This window comes from Phoxinus phoxinus, assembly GCF_949152265.1.
Source record: "Phoxinus phoxinus genome assembly, chromosome: 11".
NCBI lineage: Eukaryota > Metazoa > Chordata > Actinopteri > Cypriniformes > Leuciscidae > Phoxinus > Phoxinus phoxinus.
Window position 1 is genome coordinate 34,384,544 of NC_136886.1, and position 23,071 is coordinate 34,407,614.

General features: G+C 39.7%; 1 protein-coding gene across 1 annotated transcript in view; it reads left to right on the plus strand.

The window, feature by feature from the left end:
* Positions 1-23,071, plus strand: part of plxna1b (plexin A1b) — a 113,049-nt gene that overhangs the window by 80,193 nt on the left and 9,785 nt on the right. Inside the window, exons 8-17 of the mRNA XM_079629513.1 lie at positions 509-684; positions 945-1,088; positions 2,320-2,554; positions 5,061-5,203; positions 6,044-6,300; positions 10,826-10,892; positions 16,297-16,443; positions 17,818-17,977; positions 19,558-19,661; positions 20,818-20,914. Coding sequence (XP_079485639.1) covers positions 509-684; positions 945-1,088; positions 2,320-2,554; positions 5,061-5,203; positions 6,044-6,300; positions 10,826-10,892; positions 16,297-16,443; positions 17,818-17,977; positions 19,558-19,661; positions 20,818-20,914 — 1,530 coding nt within the window. The remainder of the gene's footprint in view (positions 1-508; positions 685-944; positions 1,089-2,319; positions 2,555-5,060; positions 5,204-6,043; positions 6,301-10,825; positions 10,893-16,296; positions 16,444-17,817; positions 17,978-19,557; positions 19,662-20,817; positions 20,915-23,071) is intronic.

The window sequence follows — 23,071 nt, forward strand, 5'->3', positions numbered from 1 at the left end:
CCACGCTCCAATCTCTCCACCTGCTACATTAGCCACACCCAATCTCTCCACCTTCTACATTAGCCACGCCCCAATCTCTCACCCGCTACATTAGCCACACCCCAACTCTCCACCTGCTACATTAGCCACGCTCCCAGTCTCCAACTGCTACATTAGCCACGCCCCAATCTCTCACCTGCTACATTAGCCACGCCCCCAAACTCCTACTTGCTACATTAGCCTCGCCCCAAATTTCCCACTTGTTACATTAGCCACGCCCCCTAACTCCCCACTTGCTACATTAGCCACGCCCCAAACCCCCCACCTTCTACATTAGCCACGCCCCAAACTCTCACCTGCTACATTAGCCACGCCCCAATCTCTCACCTGCTACATTAGCCACGCCCCCAAACTCCCTACTTGCTACATTAGCCACGCCCCAAATTTCCCACTTGTTACATTAGCCACGCCCCCTAACTCCCCACTTGCTACATTAGCCACGCCCCAAATTTCCCACTTGTTACATTAGCCACGCCCCCTAACTCCCCACTTGCTACATTAGCCACGCCCCCAAACTCCCCACTTGCTACATTAGCCACGCCCCCAAAATCCCCACTTGCTACATTAGCCACGCCCCCAAACTCTCGCTATAGGTTGAGCAGGAAAGAGATTGACGGATCTGAGCGGACACTCAATGTTCAGATGGTTAATGTGAAGCTCAATGTTTACACTTTTGGGGGAGATAAACTCATAAATGGCATAATAATAGCAGTCAGTGAACAATAAACTGGGATAAGAGAATGTAGTTTTAATATTAAAAAAATCTTACGCGCTTTTTGTGCTAACATTTCTGGGTGAGCTAACCCTTGAAGGATTTTTAAACACTTATTTTTGGATGATCTTCTGTATATGAAAATATTATCAAAATTCAAAATAGAGATGTGTGTGTGTGTGTTGTGTTCCAGGGCCGGAATCTGATCCCTTCAGCCGCTGGGAACTACCGGTTGAACTACACCGTTCTGATCAGTGACAAACCGTGTGTGTTGACCGTGTCGGAGACGCAGCTGCTGTGTGAATGGCCAGATCTCACCGGCCAGCATAAAGTGACGGTGTGTGTGTGTGTTTCAGTGATTCCCTTCTCTTCTTCTGCTCTTTCCCACGACTATCACACCGGCTCATCCTCTCTTTCCTCCTGCATGTTTCTCAGCGTCGGATTACTGACGGAGTTTCTGCCGCTGCTCTCCGGGGGCTTCGCCGTGTTTGTTTGCGCTGAGTCTGCAGAGAATCTGAGAGGCAGATTTTTCATCTTTAAATAGCGCTCTTTATTTGCTGAACATGAGCGTGGAATGATATCTTGTATGGCAGAATCGTGATGTTTTTTCCCAGGCTGTCTGCTCTGTTACGGGACCGCGTGCTTGACCCACATGTTTGTCCTCGACCCGTATCTCAGCACTGACCGCGAGAGAGCCGCGTAAAGCTAGCCTGTCTGACACCATTAGCCCGCTAAACCCGTTAGCTGTGATCTACATTATTAACACGCTCTGAGATGCAGCTTTATTCCAGCAGTGAGGATTAATGTGGTGCTGAGGTGCGTTCACAATGGGATTGTGGGATAAAACGTAATCACAAATGTTTTAGGGGCTCATTTTGTTCTATATTTTAGTCCACTTATAATGATAGTCTTGGTTTCTGGCACCATAGTTTAGTTTTCCATGACCGTTTTCCCAGTTACTCTGACATTTACAATTAAAGTCACCATGAAATCACTCTTGACAGTTCTTGTTTTGAATGGAATATTGCAGGGATTATTATTAATGATTTATCTGTGCACAACATTATTGTGTTAATAATCTTGACTTGCAGCATCTCTTCTCTTCTCTGATGATGTGGGCGGGGCAACCTGTCACTCACAGGAGATCAGCCAATAGCAAACCACAACCATCCAATCAACACCTCACTGACACAATCAAGCCCCGCCCACATTTGTTATTCTTCCAGAAGCGTTTCATAAACATCACAATGGAAAAGAATAACGCAACTTATGTTTCATGCTGACTTTAATCAGGCTACTCTTTCATATGTAAATGACCTCTGTCATGATTGGCTGACCCTTTTGCATATGAAATGAGGAGCTGTGTTGGACAGTCACATGTTCATGATCTCTGAACTGTTTTTGCTGTTTAGTTTCAATAACTACTGTTTATGGACTTGTAAAGGACATTTTATCAAACTATATTATTATTACATAAGAAAAAGAAAATTCCTGTTGTCCGTGCACTGACCATTTTGACACCTGTCAATCATCGTGTGTGTGTGTGTGTGTGTGTGTGTGTTGCGCAGATCCTGGCCGGAGGTTTCCGCTACTCTCCGGGAACCCTGCAGATCTACTCGGACAGCTTGCTGACTCTTCCCGCCATCATCGGGATCGGGGGAGGAGGAGGCCTTCTCCTGCTCGTCATCATCATCATCCTCATCGCTTACAAGCGCAAATCCCGGGACGCGGATCGAACGCTCAAGAGACTGCAGCTGCAGATGCACAACCTGGAGTCCAGAGTCGCCCTGGAGTGCAAAGAGGGTAAAACACTCTCTCTCTTTCTTTCTCTCTCTCTCTCTCTCTCTCTCTCTCTCTCTCTCTCTCTCTCTCTCTCTCTCTTTCTTTCTTTCTTTCTTTCTTTCTTTCATGCATTCTTTTGCTTCTTTCTTTCTTTCTTTCTTTCTTTCATGCATTCTTTTGCTTCTTTCTTTCTTTCTTTCATGCATTCTTTCTTTCTTTCTTTCATGCATTCTTTTGCTCCTTTCTTTCTTTCTTTCTTTCATGCATTCTTTTGCTCTTTCTTTCTTTCTTTCATGCATTCTTTCTTTCTTTCTTTCATGCATTCTTTCTTTCTTTCTTTCATGCATTCTTTTGCTCCTTTCTTTCTTTCTTTCTTTCATGCATTCTTTTGCTCTTTCTTTCTTTCTTTCATGCATTCTTTCTTTCTTTCTTTCATGCATTCTTTCTTTCTTTCTTTCCTGCATTCTTTCTTTCTTTCCTGCATTCTTTCCTTCCTGCATTCTTCCGCTCTTTCTTTCTTTCTTTCATGCATTCTTTCTTTCTTTCCTGCATTCTTTCTTTCTTTCCTGCATTCTTTCTTTCTTTCATGCAGTCTTTCTTTCTTTCCTGCATTCTTTCCTTCCTGCATTCTTCCGCTCTTTCTTTCTTTCGCTCTTTCTTTCCTGCATTCTTTCTTTCTTTCATGCATTCTTTTGCTCTTTCTTTCTTTCTTTCTTTCTTTCATGCATTCTTTTGCTCTTTCTTTCTTTCTTTCTTTCATGCATTATTTTGCTCTTTCTTTCTTTTTATGCATTCTTTCTTTCTTTCTTTCCTGCATTCTTTTGCTCTTTCTTTCTTTCTTTCTTTCTTTCTTTCATGCATTCTTTTGCTCTTTCTTTCTTTTTATGCATTCTTTCTTTCTTTCTTTCCTGCATTCTTTTGCTCTTTCTTTCTTTCTTTCTTTTGCCCTTTCTTTCTTTCATGCATTCTTTTGCTCTTTCTTTCTTTCTTTTTCATGCATTCTTTTTCTTTCTTTCATGCATTATTTTGCTCTTTCTTTCTTTCTTTTTCATGCATTCTTTCTTTCTTTCTTTCCTGCATTCTTTCTTTCTTTCCTGCATTCTTCCGCTCTTTCTTTCCTGCATTCTTTCTTTCCTGCATTCTTCCGCTCTTTCTTTCTTTCGCTCTTTCTTTCCTGCATTCTTTCTTTCTTTTTATGCATTCTTTTGCTCTTTCTTTCTTTCTTTCTTTCTTTCTTTCTTTCTTTCTTTCTTTCTTTCTTTCTTTCATGCATTCTTTTACTCTTTCTTTCTTTCTTTCTTTCTTTCCTTCCTTCCTGCATTCTTTTGCTCTTTCTTTCTTTCTTTCATGCTTTCTTTCTTTCCTGCATTCTTTCTTTCCTGCTTTCTTTTGCTCTTTCTTTCTTTGATTCTTTCTTTCTTTCTTTCCTGCATTCTTTTGCTCTTTCTTTCCTTCTTTCTTTCCTTCCTTCCTGCATTCTCTCACTCTTTCCTTTCTTTCTTTCTTTCTTTCTTTCTTTTATGCATTCTTTTGCTCTTTCTTTCTTTCTTTCATGCATTCTTTTGCTCTTTCTTTCTTTCATTCTTTCTTTCCTGCATTCTTTTGCTCTTTCTTTCTTTCTTCACTCATTTTTCATGCTTTCTTTTGTGCTTTCACTCTTCCACGCTTTTTTATGCTTTTTCATAATTTGATACTTTCACGCTTTCTTGTGTTTTCCATCTTTTGTGCAATTTCACACTTTCGTTATCCCTCTTTTATTGAGCTTTTCTTCTTTTGCTCTGTTACTTTCCTTTCACACCTTTCTTTTTCTTCTTCTTCTGCACTTCCTTTCACTCTTTCTTTAATATTTCCTTTGTTCTTTCTTTTGTTGGTTCTTTGTTCTTTCTTTTGTTGGCCCTTTATCCGTCCTCTTGTTCTTTCATTATTTGTTTGTTCTCTCCATCTCATCACTCTCCTTCAATCCTTTTCAATTGAGTTCAGTTCTATCGTTCTCTTCTGTTTGCTCTTCGCCGTCTCTCTCTGATTGGCTTTGTTTTCTCCGGTCTCCTGTTAGCGATGACCTCACGACGTACACATCATTTATCATACACACACACACACACACACACACTGAACGCCCGTCTCATTCCCTCCGTGGTCACAAGGGCGTGAGACGAGTCGCCCATTATCCGTCTCTGTCGGGCCCGAGGTGACGACCTTGTCTGTCTCCAGACACGGAGCGAGGGATGAGGACGGGGAAGAGAGGATAAAAGAGATGGATAGCGGGAGGGGAGAGTGACGGGTCACTGATAAGTGATGAGGCGTCCTCCAGGATGAATAAAAAGAGGCAATAAATAACCACAGCATCCGGATTGATTAGGCGAGTGACAGACTGGATCGGAAGTCTGGGAAGGAAAGCATGTCGCGTGTTAATAAGCATCTAATAAACGACTTCTGAGCGACTGAATATCTGATCAGAATTCAAGAAACCCGTTTTCTTCTACTTTGCATGACACGAGACTCATCGTTTCTCTGACTCTGTTTCCAGCGTTTGCGGAGCTGCAGACCGATATCCATGAGCTGACCCAGGATCTGGACGGAGCTGGCATCCCGTTCCTGGACTACCGCACGTATGCCATGAGAGTGCTTTTCCCAGGAATAGAGGACCATCCGGTGCTGAAGGAGATGGAGGTATGCGGACAGGTTTAACCCAGGCTAATGTTAGACCAGAGCAGAACTAACCCCGGGCTAAACCTGCTTTCTCCAAAGGTTTATTCTCCACGACTGTCGCCGGATGTTTGGGTTTCTCAGCTTTGGATTGCTTCGCTGGGGTTTAAAAGACACATTCAGTAATATTCATGATTTGATAATGACACTATTGTCTTCTGTAGAACTGCTTTACAGCTGAAGACAGTTTGATTTATACTTTTTTTAGTACTATTTTATTATTATTGTAATATTATTATTATATAAAAAATATTTTGTTGGTTTATTGTTAATTTTATTTACCCTATTTATTTATTTATCCTAACCCTTTATTTTATTTATTTATCCTAAACCTTTTATTATTATTATTATTATTTATTTATTTTATTGTTTATTTACCATGAATTATTATTTTTGTTTATTTACCTTAACCATTTATTCTTATTTATTTATTTATCCTAACCCATTTATGATTAATAATATTTGGTTATTTAACTTAGCCCTATTATTATTATTATTATTAATTGTATTTATCCTAACCCATTTATTATATATATATATATATAAATTCTTTTTTTTTTCTACCTGAACTCATTTTTTATGGACAGTTATTGAACTGAATTGATCTGAACAACACTAATGTCTTCTGTAGAGCTGCTTTACAGCTGAAATTATTTCATAATTGATGTATTTTGCAACATTAAGCTGTTATTTTCCTGTGTATTACCGCGAAGCTGCTTTGAAACGACCCGTATGATATTAATTGCTATATAAATAAATGTGAGGTGATGTTGGGATCTGATCGCAGTGTGTCGTCTCTCTCAGGTGCCGGCGAACGTGGAGAAGTCTCTGACTCAGTTCGGGCAGCTCTTGAATAAGAAGCACTTCCTGTTGACGTTCATCCGCACGCTAGAGGCTCAGCGCTCGTTCTCCATGCGGGACCGCGGGAACGTGGCGTCTCTCATCATGAGCGCCCTGCAGGGGGAGATGGAGTACGCCACCGGTGTCCTGAAACAACTGCTGTCCGACCTCATCGACAAGAACCTGGAGAGCAAGAACCACCCCAAGCTCCTGCTGAGAAGGTACGCCAGCGCACTCCTCCTCCAGGTGTGTGTACCGCCACGTCTCCACCGCAGGAACTCTCCCCGGGAGCTGGGGACTCTGGGCTGGGACTCGCTGTGTTTACACCGCAGGAATCAGGGTCTAAATAGCCGTGTTTCCACTGTCGGGCCAGTGCGAGCCAGGGCTTTAAACGGGCCGTGCCGGTCCGCTGTCGGGCCAGTGCGAGCCAGGGCTTTAAACGGGCCGTGCCGGTCCGCTGTCGGGCCAGTGCGAGCCAGGGCTTTAAACGGGCCGTGCCGGGCTAATCGCATCGGGCCAGTATCACCGGGCCTGCGTTTCCACTGTCGGGCCAGAAGCTCCACAGCGCTTCCCTAAAACACGGCCGTGACACGCCGCTCTGGAACAACGGCACACTAACCCATCGTTTCACCAACAAATGCAAGTTTTATCAGAAAAGTAATCAGAAAGAAATCACTGGAAACCGTGCATCGCAAAACAAACATTTGCTGTCATTTTTGTTGTTTACTTGAATATTTAAACCAAGCATCAATGTTTTACCACATGTTTACAATAAAAAGTGATACATTGATCATAATTAATTAATTTATGTCACAGAAATAAATGACCGTTAGGTCTATTTCACAAAAGAAAGAGGACACACTTACTGCTTCAGTCGCGTCTGTTTCTGTTTATTTGGTAGTTACAGGACTAATTAACAAGAAATAATTATAATTTCTACAAATATATGCCACCATAAATACGGCCTGAGGAGCTTTAGCACTCTCTCAACTCCGATAGGCTACAGATATTTTCAGTCAGAGAAACCGAGGAAGCTCCCGAAAAAAAGTTGCTTTATTTTATGATAGTCCGGTATAAAGAGCCGAGCTGGCCCGCTGTGGCCCAAGGTGTTCGACGGGCCAGAAACCCTAGCCGTTGGCCCTGAGTCAGCCCCGATAAAGCCCTGGAAGTGACTGAGGAGACACGACTGGCCCTGGCACGCACTAGCACGGCCCGGCCCGACAGTGGAAACGCACTAATGAAGTATTTCCCCCTCAGAAAGTCCCTGCTCGCGAGGTGGTACTTTTATAAAGTTCAGGAACATTCAGGGGTGGGACTTGTGCAATGAACGCGCTGATTGGTCGAGTTCATGCCCAATTTTATTTCAACCAACATCTGTTGCGGTGCGTGCAGTAACATGGCGCGGTCAAGTCATGTCGTGTACAGGAGGAACTACAGGAAAAATTAGAATATGGTGCAAAAGTTCATTTATTTCAGTAATTTAACTTAACTGGTGAAACTAATATATTATAAAGACTCATTACATGCAAAGTGAGATATTTCAAGCCTATATTTGTTATAATGTTATGATTATAGCTTACAGCTTATGAAAACCTTTTCACAATATTCTAATTTTGAATTTGGGGTTTTCATAAGCTGTAAGCCATAATCATCACAATTATAACAAATAAAGGCTTGAAATATCTCACTTTGCATGTTCTTTCATACTTACTGAGCCCAAAATTTTAATGTTTTGTAGAGATCTTTCTGTATTATAATTAAAAAATAGATTTTTACTGATATTGTCAACAATTGACCGTTCGCAAAGACCCGCCCCCCTTAGTTACTGTTGCTATGTCTGACAAGCCACGCCTCTCTCACACACACACCATGTTCTCACGCAGTGAACAACACATCGTGGAGCAGAGAGGACACTGACAACACACTGACAGACTGGACAGAACAAGTTACTTTTGATATGAAACGGTCTCAACTTTCAAATTTGGACATTTTTTTCAGGAAATTGAAACAATAAATAGCGTTTTGTGGCTCTTTATTGTGTCTGACAGATCATCAGTTAAAGCCGCTCGTGAACCGATCATCTCTTCCTTTAGTTCATTTATAGCATCAAATAAACATGAATGAACATCAGAAGGAATGTTGTTTTAACCGCGGAAAGACGTCAGTACACTCCGCTTCTCAAGCTCAAATCCTCCCGTGTTAATCTACTAACTCTCCTGACTGCTTTGTCTGACAAAATGGAGGATTCAGCCGATGGCAGATTATGATTGGTCAGATCGCCTGTCAATCAAACTCCCTGCGAAGGGTCAATTGCTTCAAAATTATTTCTAGCACACACAATGTAGCACATCATTTTTACATTAGTTTCATAAAAATGCACAGAGAGTTTAGTAAAAACCTGGAGAGCAAGAAGCGCCCAAACTGCTGTCGCGAGGCGTCTCCCGTCCCGTCCCGCGCCGCACCTGTTAATGGACTCTGAGCTTGACTTCTAGAGGTCACTTTATTCTGCCATCACTCACTCCCTCTCCATCCCCCCCGTTTCCAGGCTTTGCCCTTTCGTGGCCGTCGGTGTTTCATCCCTCTGTTTCTGTCAGATGATATTACACACCTGAACACACACACGTTCCCTGCGGAGCGAGATGAAGACGTGACGAGACCAGCTGAGATTTGATGACTTTAGTCCAGAACATGTGCATGTCAGTCTTGCATCAATACCACCAAAACCAATCGCAGATTTCATCGAGTTCCTGCAGCTCTCGCCGCCTCATGTCCTCCACTTTCTTTATTTACCATGAAGGTACAGAGAGTCCGTCTGATCAATCTAGCGAGAGCATGTCACGGGACTTTTTCTGCTTTCCACAAAATTAGAAAAAAATATATATATTTAAGTCTATTTTTTATGACCATTAGGATTCTGTATTTGTATATAACATTATTTGCTTGACAATTAAGCTCTTTTCATATTGATTACTTTAGAAATGACTAATTTGTTTAACCAGATAATTTTCAAAAATATACAACAAATGCTATTTTGTTGCATCTATACCATTACAGTAATGAGAATTTGTATAATTGTCTTAAATACTGTCACTTTAGTAATTGTCATGAAAATATTTCACACAAAAAAAGGTCTTAATAGGCTTCATTTTGTTTAAACAAACAAATATAAATTAATAATTTGATTTATTATTGTTTTTGATTGTTTTATCATTAACCTAAACATTTATGTATTTATTTCACCTAACATTTATTATTAATATTAAAATGATTATTATTATTATTTTATTTATTTAGCTTAACCTGTTTATTATTTATATATTTCACGTAACAAATTATTATTTGTTTTTTGTTGTTTATTATTTTAGCTTAACCCATTTATTATTAATTTGCTTAACTGTTTATTATTATTATTTATTCATTTATTTATTTATTTTGCTTAACAATTTATTACAATTATTTATTTATTTAGCTTGAACGATTATTATTATTATTATTTGTTTATTTAGGTTAACCCATTTATTATTTATTATTGTAAAAGTAAATTATGACCAGGTCATGTTCTTGATGTTCATGTTTTGATAAGCTTTATTATTTATTTTTCACTTAACAATTTATTATTATTTATTTATTTCACCTAACCATTTATTATTATTATTAATATTTTTTTTGTTTTAGCTTAACCCATTTATTATTATTATTTATTTATATATTTATTTTGCTTAACAATTTATTATTATTATTTGATTTATTATGTTTCCCCTATCCCATTTATTATTTAGCTAAAACATTATTATTATTATTATTTGTTTATTCAGGTTAACCCATTTAATATTATTATTATTATTATTATTGGAAAAGTAAATTATGACCAGGTCATGTTCTTGACATGTTTTGTGATTGATATTCATGTTTGTCAACAATATCTCACATGTATGGACAGTGAATCTGTCAGAAATTATCATTCTGTCTGATCTCTCGTCTTCAGAGTGATTTTGTTTCGCAGCAGCTTCTCAGTTTCTCTTGTTCTCTCAGACATGACAAACATCACCTAAAGATCAGATACATGTGAGCAGTCAGATCTCAATCCTTCCCCCCTCCAGGAGCGTTTCCAGCACAGTTTTTGAATATCTCCTCAGTCTGTGTGTCTCGTGCCGTCTGCATCTGTCTTGGCTTCAGAACGAGTGAATAATTCAGCAGAGAGAGTAAAAACAAACATTTCCAGCAGACTCCTCGTCTACGCCTCCTCTCGCGCGCCGTGAGCAGATTAGCGCTAATAAGGTCCGTTAATTACCAAGCCGTGTAATTAGCCTCATTCTGAGGGACTTTTTTCGGAGGGTTGTTATTGTGCGCCAGGTTTCTGTTTAATGACAGAAGATACAGAATATTTTTAATTGGTGTTTTCTTAATGAAGTTTAGTGGTGTGCTTTGCGAGGGAAGAGAGCAGCGCTTTGGTTTGTTGTTAATGCTAAATTATTAGCGTGTGTGCTTTTGAAGGTTTCTCCCCGAGCTGCTGGGATAATTCGGCCGCCGCACTTTGATGTCAAATGGGAGTTTAACACAACACCCCCCCCTGAAGATGTTGGTTATCAGAATGGCTGTTTTTCTTGTTGTGAGGCTTGGGAAATTGTGAAATGAAGAAGCCTTCAAAGCATCTCTCCGCTCTCACAGGTTCCCTCAGGGACTCACACACACACACCCAAGTAAATAAATCCTTGACATTTATTTTTTACTCTGTTCCCCCCTCAGGACTGAGTCTGTGGCGGAGAAGATGCTAACAAACTGGTTTACTTTCCTCCTCTACAAGTTTCTTAAGGTAAGTGGAAGGAACTGGAATGTATTTCCGTGCATCTTGAACGATGTTATTCGCTATAAAAAGAGAGCTCAAGGGTGTTTGCTGGTCAGTCTGGTCTGGTTTACTGGTTTTAGAGAGGTTTCAGACGCTTGTCAGGCTGGGAGACCAACTAAACCCGCCATCTTGTCAACTAAATTGTTGACTTTGTTTTTAGTTGCCCCATTTCCATACTTGGGTTTTGAATACGCCAAACACTAATAATGCACAGTATGATAATCATTGAATATATTTAGATACTGTTAAAGTCCCCCTGTGTTGAAAATCCAGCTTTTAATGTTGTTTATGTGTCTATGTGGTGTTTTTAATGTTTTAAGACAAACCATGTGTAAGTTCATAAGTGGACAGCATTGCTGAGTATTTTCTGCTTAAAACTGCAGTGAACCAAAGACAGTCTCAAAAACACGGTTTGAAATCGCTGGTGTTTCTGACGTCACACACTACCTTGTAACCAATCAGATCAACGTGTGATCGTCAACCAGTGGATCTCTGAGTGAGGGAGTGAGTGGAGGCGGGGATCATTTGCATATTCATAGAGCCGCGTATACTAAATGAGGCAAGGGTGTCGAGTTACATTCAAGATATTTAATGCATGAAGGGGGGAGGGAAATCAAGAAAAAAGTTTAAATATGTAATTTTGGTGATCAAAGATGAGTAAGGGATACAATTATTGACCACAGGGGACTTTAAGATGGACTAATGTACAAATATTTTTGGAAAGAAATTAATACTGTTATTCATCAAGGACGCCTTAAATTGATCAAAAGCGACAGTAAAAAGACATTTATAATGTTACAAAATGTTTCTATTTCAAATAAATGTTGTTCTTTTCATCAAAGAGTTCTAAAAAAAATATTTAGTTTCCCCGAAAAACTGGTTTCAACATGGATATTAATAATCAGAAATGTTTCTTGAGTATCAAATCATCATATACTGATTTCTGAAGGATCATGTGACACTGAAGACTGGAGTAATGATGCTGATAAAAATCACATTTTAACATATAAACCACTTATTTTAAATTGTAATAATATTTCATAAGTTGTACTCTATTTTTTATCAAATAAATGCTGCCTTTGTGAGCAGAAGAAACTTCTTTCAGGAACATAAGAAATCTAACAGACCACAAAGTTTTGAGCGGTAGTGTATATACATGTATTATTTGGCATGACAAAATATTGATCAAAGTAAAGACATTTTCATCAACAATAATTAAATGACTATGACTGAAACCAGACTATGACTTTCAACAGTGTCCTGATTGAGAGCAAATTAATAAATACAATGTTTTTCTATTTCATATTTGAAGTCCTGGCTGTTGAATTGTTATTTCTCCTTGGGTTTGTTTGTTGAGATTCAGATACAATACAGACAGATGTAGTTTATCAGTCCCTGGGGGAGTTCCTTATTGCAATCTTTAAAAACCTGCATTAATATAAAGCGCTTCCATAAACACACACACGTGTGTGTGTGTGTGTGTGTGTGTGTGTGTGTGTGTGTGTGTGTGTGTGTGTGTGTGTGTGTGTGTGTGTGTGTGTGTGTGTGTGTGTGTGTGTGTGTGTGTGTCGTCTCCTGCTGCTCATTAACAGCTGTGTGTTTAATCATCCCCTGTGCTAATGAGCCCAGTGTGGCAGGGCCAGCATATGGATGGGCCGAACCTTCACGCTACGGGTCCCAGTGAGGGACACACGAGACAACAAACATCCACAAGCCGCTGTTTGTCGTTCGGTGTTTTCACCTGAGAGCGTGAGCTCTGCTGATTAAAGTTGTCTCAGTCTTATAGTTTAATTACTTTGGGTAATTAGCCATGAGCTTTTTAAGACTGCGTGAAGCGGCGGACCTATTCTGCTTTTTTCCATGTTTGTCTTTCTTTAGTGCGTAATGTTGCCAAGCACAAAGTGCCTCAGCGGGAGTTATCCTCGATATCAGTGTCAGTGTTTCTGAACTCCTGAAACGCCTCCATTGTAGTCTTGAGTTTCTTCCGGGAACGAACACATCACAATATTCCTCATTATAATAATTCATACGCAGAATAAAGGGGCGGGGCCTGGTTGAGTTAGTTAGTAGTGTGTTAAACTGGCGGTTATGGTAAGAGTGGGACATTTCCTAAACACACTCGAAGCGCTCGACCAATCACAACACACTGCTCCAGCCGACCAATCAGAGCACAGTGTGCTTTTCAGGAGGCGGGGCTTCATAGAGACAGGAAGTAAACAGAGCGTTACTGAAAGCTGCTGTGTCAAATATGGGAAAAATTTGTTTTTTGAACATTCAAGCATTAAAACCTGTTCTGGTAGAGCTCAAAAACAAAATCAAGAGTTTGTAAAAGGGCATATTATGGCCTCTTTAATATTAATAATGTGGCTTACTTTCAAACTGGTTTCCTGAACACGCCCCCCTTCTGCCATTGGTCAGTCAAACCGATAGTCCGGCCTTCAAACTGTCATCATTGGTTGTAATCAGCTTCTCGAACAAACAGATCAGTGTTTTGAAAGCAGTTACACATTCTCCCTCTGCATATTAAACTGGAACACAAGAAGTTATTTAATTATTTAAAAAAATATCACACATAACCTTTAAGAAAGTAAAATTTGAAATATGTTGTCTTCAGAGCCGAATGCACTGATCTTGTGGTGTGCGTCGGGAACATTTGCGTCAGATATCAGAGACAAACTCTCGGGAGACTGATAGAACGAAGATGATGATCAAATTAGTGAGACCGAGACGAGAAGAGCAGCCGTTGTGAACGATGAAAGCCAGGGAATGTGTGTAGGAGGACGGGAGTGAGTGAAGCGGAGAGAGAGAGGCGTGTGATTGGCTGTTTGACACCTATCACGCTCTGAAGTGTTTCTCCCGCTCTCCTCCACAGTCATTAGCCTTCCATTAACCCTCCATCGCTCGCGCGCTCGCCTCGGGTCTGTTCACGCGCCCGACGCTCATTTCCACGGCTAAACCGCCGCGTTTACACGGCTGACGCTCCCGGGAGTCGCGGGATTCTGTGTTTTGTCTTATTTTGTAGGAGTTGCAGATTAGCACTTCCAGACATTAGAGTTTGAAACAAGCCGTTTGATTGCGTTTTATATATTCTTAAGGACATCAAAACCTAAAATAACTCCAAAAATGTGATCACCTTTAAGTTATCATTGAGTGTCGGTCCAGTTAAATCGATAATATTACTGAATACGAGGGGTTTAACGGTACACAAACATGATGGTTCGGAGAAAAATAAACACAAAATTGCTTCTTTTAAACTGTGTTTTTTAAACAAATGTGTGTTTGTGTTTAAATAGATTTTATTCTAAAGTTTTTTCTAATGGATAAAAAAAATCTATCTTGGCTAATGCTGTAAACTATATAGGGAGCTCTTAATTACACAGTACTATCAAATTAAAGGTTACAATTAACAACAGAGCCCAAATTATTAAATTCAGTTGCTATTTTTTTATATAGATAATAATAAACACTCAAAAAAAGTACTTTATATTACAAATTTGGCAGGTTTTGCATTAACTTCTAAATCTAAAGAAATGTACACAGTTGCTGTCATAACTTGTTTTTATGACATTTATTTAAACATGCAATAAATAATCAAGACATTACTAAAAGGTTAAGTAAATATAAAGAATATGCTAATATAGTGCGTATATGAAATGCTTCTCTAGAGTTTATTTCTCTCGCGGTCGACACTGATTGACTGAGGTAAATGTAATGCTGCGTGAGATATTATTCTCAAGCTGTTTTATTGATATCTTTCAGAAGTTGAAACACACTGGTTGAGAAATGTAAACATACCGAGCGATCGTCTCTTCTTCCTCTTTTGCACTTTTTACTGTTAGCAAACAGCGTTGCATTACCGCGCGCGAGTGTGGATCGCCTGTGACTGGATGTATTCATTGTGCGAATACTTTACTTTTACTGTGCATGGGTTATTTTAGATCAGTGAAAATACTAATAGTGAAATAATTGTACATAATGTCAGTATTGCTACACCTCCAGATGTACGGTATGTAATCAGAAACCAAATATGAAGGCCAACTATAAATATGCCAGAGTAGGGCTGCACAATTAATCGAATTTGTAATCGCGATTATAATTACGGGTGCCACAATTATATAATCGTTCAAAGGCGCAATTACCAACAAAAAAATATCCACTTATTACTCTGGGCTTAAGATATGTTTTTCTTTCTACAGCTTATCTTATGGGTTTTACATTTTACAGGGATTTGAGAATCTCCATTGTTTTAATTTTAGTTTTAGTAAAACAATACAGTACCATGCATATTTTTTACTTTGGTTTCTATAAATAAATAAAAAATATATTTGACATTTGAGCATAATGCTGATGAAAAGCAATAAACGTTGTTCAGGAAGAGTGTTTCTTTTTAAGCTTGTTTATTTTGATATAACAATATGGCTTGCAGTCGCTTTAAACAATGGTATAAAGCTATTCAAAACATCATTCAATGTAAATTATGATAATGGTAATTAATAATCGCAATTACAATTTCAAGGGAATAATCGACAATTGTGATTTTTGTCATAATCGTGCATCCCTATGCCAGAGACATCATTGATTCAGAAGTTATTGTCCTTTATAATGAAATGGATCAAATTTGGGATTTTTTTATTATTAGTGAGAGAAAGTGGCTGGAGAAGATGTGCGACACGTCAAAAATAAAATAAATAAAGCGGTGTATGACATGAGAGCGGAGGAGTGCTGTGAAATGGGCAGAATGAGAGCGACAGGGACGAGTACAAATATATCCACAAGTGTCAATCATTGGGCAAAGTGGAGAAAATGACCACTATTGGTGAAATTGGAAGAATAGACGCTGGTATCCAATGCTGGAAAACTTCCTCGATCACACAGTTTTGGAGACACTTTAGTTATAACGGCCCACGGGACCACAAATTGCTGTCATTTGGGACGCGTCCTCAGATTGTCCTGGCGTTCACGTTTTTCAAGACTTTTTCCGATATAAACTGGGATGTTTTTTTAGTCCATCGCCGTGGAAAGTGCATTGGGAGAAAGGAAAGCTTTTCAGGCACATACAATTTTAAATATGCATGAACACATTCAATACTCACAAAATGAAGGAATCTCATGGTTCGCTTTTAATATCCCTCAAACTGGCATGGTGCTTCTGCCAGGATGAAATGGAGAAACTGAAGGATTAATTGACCTCGTGCGGTCCTGATTTATACTCGGCTGGGCACAGACCCGTGTGCTGCGCATGCATGAGATATTTGAGTCTGTTTTGGGACTATTTTAAGGACAAGAAAATGTCTTTTATCTGACCCTTGAATATTCAAGTGCTTCCCTCGGAGTGTGTGTTATTCTGAGGTCTCTATTATCTGTGTTCCAGGAGTGTGCAGGCGAGCCTCTCTTCATGCTGTATTGTGCTATAAAGCAGCAGATGGAAAAGGGTCCCATCGACGCCATCACCGGAGAGGCCAGATACTCCCTCAGCGAGGACAAGCTCATCCGACAGCAGATCGACTACAAAATGCTGGTCAGTGGATCTGAATGCAGCAGAAACTCAAACTACAGCGTGCCATAATTGTCTGTATTGTTTGGTATAAGATTTAAAGTGAAGTGCCCCTATTATCCTTTTGTGGATATGATCTCTCATGTAGTGTGTACCGTATTTTCCAGACTATAAGTCGCATCAGTCAAAAAATGCGTCATGAAGAGGAAAAAAACATATATAAGTCGCACTGGACTATAAGTCGCATTTATTTCTAAATTTATTTCACAAAATCCAAGACCAAGAACAGACATTTAATCTGGAAAGGTTATTCAGCTGCACAACAGCACACAGAACAACAGCTGAATAGTGTCCGGTGTGTTAGCGTCACACATTATCAGTTATTCAGCTGCACATTAGCATAAAGAACATATACCTGGGAGGCTGAATAGGCTAAACTAACATTAGCCAGCGAGTCCAACAAGTGACCGGTCAGCATGTTCACCAAGCACCCGATCTCATCACACAACACTGAATACATTGAGTTCTTCCTCGGTGTCGCTTCTGAGCAACTCCGCTAACTAGAGCGCCCTCTCGCGGCTGTAGACGGTAATGTTTTCTCTTGGTTCATCTCAGTCAGTATGGATTAATTTCGATATATAAGTCGCACCTGACTATAAGTCGCACGACCAGCCAAACTATGAAAAAAAGTGCGACTTATAGTCCGGAAAATACGGTAATACAGTTGTTTGTGAAAGTAAAAGCTCTGCAAAGTTTTAAAGGTCAAAGTGCAGATAAATTGAGTTTTTGTCTTCCAAAAAAAGGAAGTGATTTTGAACAGAAACGAGTCGTCAGTAATTCCAGTCTCACTTCCTGCTGAACCTGTGTAGGTTTGCAACTAATTTGCATAATGTTCTTGATTGGCTGAACAGCGTCTCTTAGCTCCGCCCTCAATCACTGTAGTGTATCTGAGACTGGAGGAGTTTTGTTCGTGTTCATGTGGAGAAGACGCTGTTTTCTGCTGAAAGCAAATCCACTGTGATGAGATTGATACGGTAAAACCCACGCCATCGTTACTGTTCGTATCACTGTGATCAAGAGGTGAGATTCATATATGATAATGAGCGTTTGATTTCTGACCAATCAGAGCGGAGCAGCTCTCAGAGAGGCGGGGTTTAGAGAGACTGAATCTTCGATCGAAGCGTTTCAGAGACTGAGAGAAAAGAGCTGACGCTGCAGTGGAGATTATGAGGAAATTACAGTGTTTTTGACTTTAGATGCGTGTAAACCTGTTGAAGACGCCAAAACAACATTAAGAGCCTTTAAAGTAGCATAATAGGGGCACTTTAAACACTTTAATATTTATCTGTACTTTGTTTCAGTGTTTGTGTGATGTGTTTAATCCTCTGTTGTGTGCAGACGCTGCACTGCATTAACCCAGAGAACGAGAACGGCGTGGAGGTCACCGTTAAATGCCTGAACTGCGACACCATCACACAGGTCAAAGAGAAACTGCTGGACGCCGTGTTCAAAGGCACTCCGTACTCGCAGCGGCCGAAAGTCGGAGACATGGACCTCGGTACGGAAACATTGAGTGCTGGAATATTGATCAGGAGTGTGTTTCCCGAAAGCATCGTTAGCCAACTATGGTCGCAAGTTCCGTCGTTTTCAGTATAATTCAACGAGTCGTCTTTCCCGAAACCATCGTTTCAACGAACATTCGCGAACAGCATCGCAGAGTTGTGTGTGTGAGCGACAGATCTCCACCGGTGGTTAGAAGAAGAGTTTCTAGTGTTCATGACATGTGGACTCAATAAATCCTGATCTAGAGCAAAATAAGCAAGCTGACATTCAGTGCAATCTTTATATTTGATTTAAAATACATACAAATGTCATTTACGTCTTTTAGTTTGTCGAGAGATGTAAAGTGTAGTGTTTGAAGAGTGCGCATGTGTGAACGAGCTCTAGTGTAAGAACGAGTCTATGAGTGAATCTGGAAATAAAGCAGAATAACTGAGAAACATGAGAAATATTCCTCAGATGTGATGTCTGTAATCTATAGCAAAACATCTCGCCTTAACTCGATCTCACAGATTCATTACAGAAGTTATTACTCCACACCTGCGTGACATCATTAACCAACGCGGTTGAACGACCAATTTGAGACAATACGGTTTCGGGAAACAGTCGTGACTATAGATGATTTATTCAGTGATGCATCGTACTATAGCATCGGTTCCCAACAGGGGGTCGCGGCCCACAAGGGGGCGTCAGCGAGCTCTCTGGGGGGTCGCGTCATATTTTGAAAAGCTTTGAGCAATGAGCATTAAATAAAAGTTAACTTTTTCTGTTCAAAATTTACAAAATGTATATAATGAGCGAGTTCACCTTGAATCCATTTTTCAATCCGTGTTTTTGTCTTATCCTGAGCCACTGGTACTCCTATAATAAGTGTTTACATTGGGACTATTTTACACGGGTTCGGATCGAGTAGCCCAGGACCTGCGTGACTCGACATAGACGTACACAGAGAGAAGTAGTTCCGGCTACAATGTTCTTCCGAAAGACGCTTTATTCTGTTAATAAACGCAAGTTTATTATCGCTCGCTATTGCGCCAAAAGCCTCAAAAATAAAGCCTCACAAATAACATGCAAGTATTGATGTCCCAGACAGCAGTCATTTAGTATTCGCCTATATTCTTTATTTTTACCTACACACCAGTGTGAATATTTTTGTTATTGCATTTCAAATAGGGCCAGTGTATAGGCTACTCCTAGACTTACGTTTTTAAATTACAAAGGGCCTCCTGATGTTTTTGTTATTTATAGGCTATTATTTGTGCATAAACATATTTGAAAACACATGTTTGAAAACAACATATTTTGTCATCCTTGCTGCAAGCTTACAAGAGCGATAATATCATTAAATGTGAAGGGGCCCTAAAATATTTTCTTGGGAAAAAGGGGGACTCAGACAAAAAGAGGTTGGGAAGCACTGCGCTATAGTAGTGAAGCACGAGTTACGGTGTTGTACGGGAGACACACTCCTGGTTACTATGCTTGAACAAGTTGCTCAACCAGCAAATGATCATAGTAACCAGATGAATGTGTAGATTATCTAGACAGTGATGTTTTGCTGACGTGTGTTTCTGTGATCAGAGTGGCGGCAGGGTCGCATGGCTCGCATCATTCTCCAGGACGAGGACGTCACCACTAAGATCGACAACGACTGGAAGCGTCTCAACACACTGGCACACTATCAGGTAACCGCAGCTGCTCATCTTCTGCCCGGTTACTGTGGCAACACCTCTACACCCCGCTGCCCAGTAACCATGGCAACCCCTCAGCAGGTTACTTGGTAACAATTGAAGCGTTTTAACACATAGCGCACGATCAGGTAACCATAGCAACACTTCACAAAACACAAGCACAGAAGCAGCGCTGATCAGTAGAGATGCACAGATATAGATATTGATAACTGATCATTATTCTTGTTATGGCTGATGACGGTCATACATATGCGTTCACAAAAAGAATATAGATTTTAGATGTTTATCTTTACAAATGTACAAATTGGACATAGAAGAATAAAATAAAAAAAGTAAGTCATGACAAGACTTTGATTTTTCCTGACCAGAAAGTTTGAAGAATTATTGAAAGCTTGAAGTTTATAGGTTTTGAAGGCAATGCAGTCTATCAGAAGATAGATAGATAGATAGATAGATAGATAGATAGATAGATAGATAGATAGATAGATAGATAGATAGATAGATAGATAGATAGATAGATAGATAGATTGATTGATTGATTGATTGATTGAATGTTTCTAGCATGAATTAGCACAATGCTATCATGAATTAGCATGTCCTAAGGTAGTTGATAGGTTTTTGCTAGCGATAGATACTTAGTGTATGAAGCTTAAATACTCTAATAGTTATAGTATAAAAGTTTTGACTCTCTAAATTAAAGTCTATGGGACTTTTCGTAGCTTTCGGATCAGACAGAAAAGATATAGCAATGCAATTTTAGAAAATTTTACAATATAGAATTTAATTTAAAATGTATGGCTTACCACTGATATTATGAGCAACATTATAATTCTGTACTCACAAAAAAAACTCTAGAATTTAGAATCTAGAATTTACATATTTATTGCTACAAATGTACAAAATTTTAATTTTACAAAATAGATTTGTTAATGTTTGTGCTTTAATATTTAGAAGTCACAAGAATCTTTTAAATTTAAGTTTATATAGATTTTTTTTAAAGTGTTTTACAATATAGAATTGTATTTTTGTTTTCAATTTTACAATATGGAGTTATCAGCATCTTGATGAGATATTGGTGCGAGTGCGGAGTGTCTGATGTATCTGTGTCAGTAATAATCAGTGTCAATCTGTCTCTCTCTCTGTTGTCTAGGTAACGGATGGGTCAGCAATCGCATTGGTCCCTAAGCAGAACTCCGCCTACAACATCTCCAACTCCTCGACGTTCACCAAATCCCTCAGCAGATACGGTGAGCTCTCTCTCTCTCTCTCTCTCTCTCTCTCTCTCTCTCTCTCTCTCTCTCTCTCTCTCTCTCTCTCTCTCTCTCTCTCTCTCTCTCTCTCTCTCTCTCTCTCTCTCTCTCTCTCTCTCTCTCTCTCTCTCTCTCTCTCTCTCACTCTCTCTCTTTCTCTCTCAAGCCTCTGTTGTTAGCTCTAAAATGACATTTTGGAGTTATCAGCAGAGTGAGCAGACACAGGGATGAGATGCCTAAGAAATTAGTCCTACACACAAGAGTGTTTTGAGGACAAAAACCTGACAAATGACACATCTGGACTTTGAAAAGTAATAATAATAATAAAAAATAATGCACACCCGAGGCGTAACGGACACATTACCACCTCAGATGTGCATTATTATTTTATTATTCAATCGCCCGTCGTCAATTATTCCTTACTTATTTCAGTTTCTATTGTCGACAAGGCAATATTCCATTGCTAGTGTAACAAACTGGAATGAATTAATTTGTTACATTTATATAGCGATTTCTGTGTACTTAGAGTAATCAGCATAAATGTTAATGTCTGAGTTTTGTACACATACTGTAAATTAATTAAAATTTTAAAAACTAAAAGTATTATATAATTTTTAAAGGGTGGTTGAGTATGATTTCACTTTTCTAAAGCTCCACATCAGCTACATAAATTCATCAACTAACCGTTCAGAGACGTCCTGTTGCTTCTACATGTTGTCACTTCTTCTTGAGTCTCTCCATCATTGTCTGACTCCGGTTTGAACATTAAAGACTAAAAGTTTTTGAAATGTTCAGTGCGTGTGTGTGTGTGTGAGGTAAAAAAAAACACGAGCTCTTGAAGCTCCGCCCCCTGTGCCGGGAGCAGCAGTTAATTTGCATTTAAAGGGACAGACACAAAACTGTGATTTTTTTTTTTTTGCTCACGCTCAAAAAGTGACACTTTAACATGCTATATAAAAATATCTGTGGGGTATTGTGAGCTACAACTTCACACACATACACACACACACACACTCTGGGGACATCAGAGACTTATTTGACATCTTGTGAAAAGGGCATTATACCACCCCTTTAAATAAAAAATAATAACTGTACAGATGTCTAGCATAGATGACGCAGTACGTTAGCATTACAGTAGTAGTCTATTTTATTCTGAACACAGGCTTTCTTTATTAAGTTTCTCTGCGCAGCGCTGGTGTGTTTGTGTGTGTGTGTGTGTGTGTGTGTGTCCTCCTCCTAACGCGCCGGTCCTCAGCGGGACAAACCCAGCGCTCCAGAGCCTCAGACAGACTGCAATGATGGATATCTAATCCAGAATCTGTGTTTGCCAGTGAGGGAGAAACAGAAACAGTTTTTACTCTCTGCCCAATTCTGATTTATCACTAGACAATATTGTTTTGGACGATGTCACTCCCTCTGTATTTCACTCTTAATTAATCATTTCTCTCGAGTCTAGTTTCTCTCCAGTCCAGTTTCTCTCGAGTCCAGTTTCTCTACAGTCCAGTTTCTCTCCAGTCTAGTTTCTCTCCAGTCCAGTTTCTCTCCAGTCCAGTTTCTCTCCAGTCTAGTTTCTCTCCAGTCCAGTTTCTCTCCAGTCCAGTTTCTCTCCAGTCTAGTTTCTCTCCAGTCCAGTTTCTCTCCAGTCCAGTTTCTCTCCAGTCCAGTTTCTCTCCAGTCCAGTTTCTCTCCAGTCCAGTTTCTCTCCAGTCTAGTTTCTCTCCAGTCTAGTTTCTCTCCAGTCTAGTTTCTCTCCAGTCCAGTTTCTCTCCAGTCCAGTTTCTCTCCAGTCTAGTTTCTCTCCAGTCCAGTTTCTCTCCAGTCCAGTTTCTCTCCAGTCCAGTTTCTCTCCAGTCCAGTTTCTCTCCAGTCTAGTTTCTCTCCAGTCTAGTTTCTCTCCAGTCCAGTTTCTCTCCAGTCCAGTTTCTCTCCAGTCTAGTTTCTCTCCAGTCTAGTTTCTCTCCAGTCTAGTTTCTCTCCAGTCTAGTTTCTCTCCAGTCTAGTTTCTCTCCAGTCTAGTTTCTCTCCAGTCTAGTTTCTCTCCAGTCTAGTTTCTCTCCAGTCTAGTTTCTCTCCAGTCCAGTTTCTCTCCAGTCCAGTTTCTCTCCAGTCCAGTTTCTCTCCAGTCCAGTTTCTCTCCAGTCTAGTTTCTCTCCA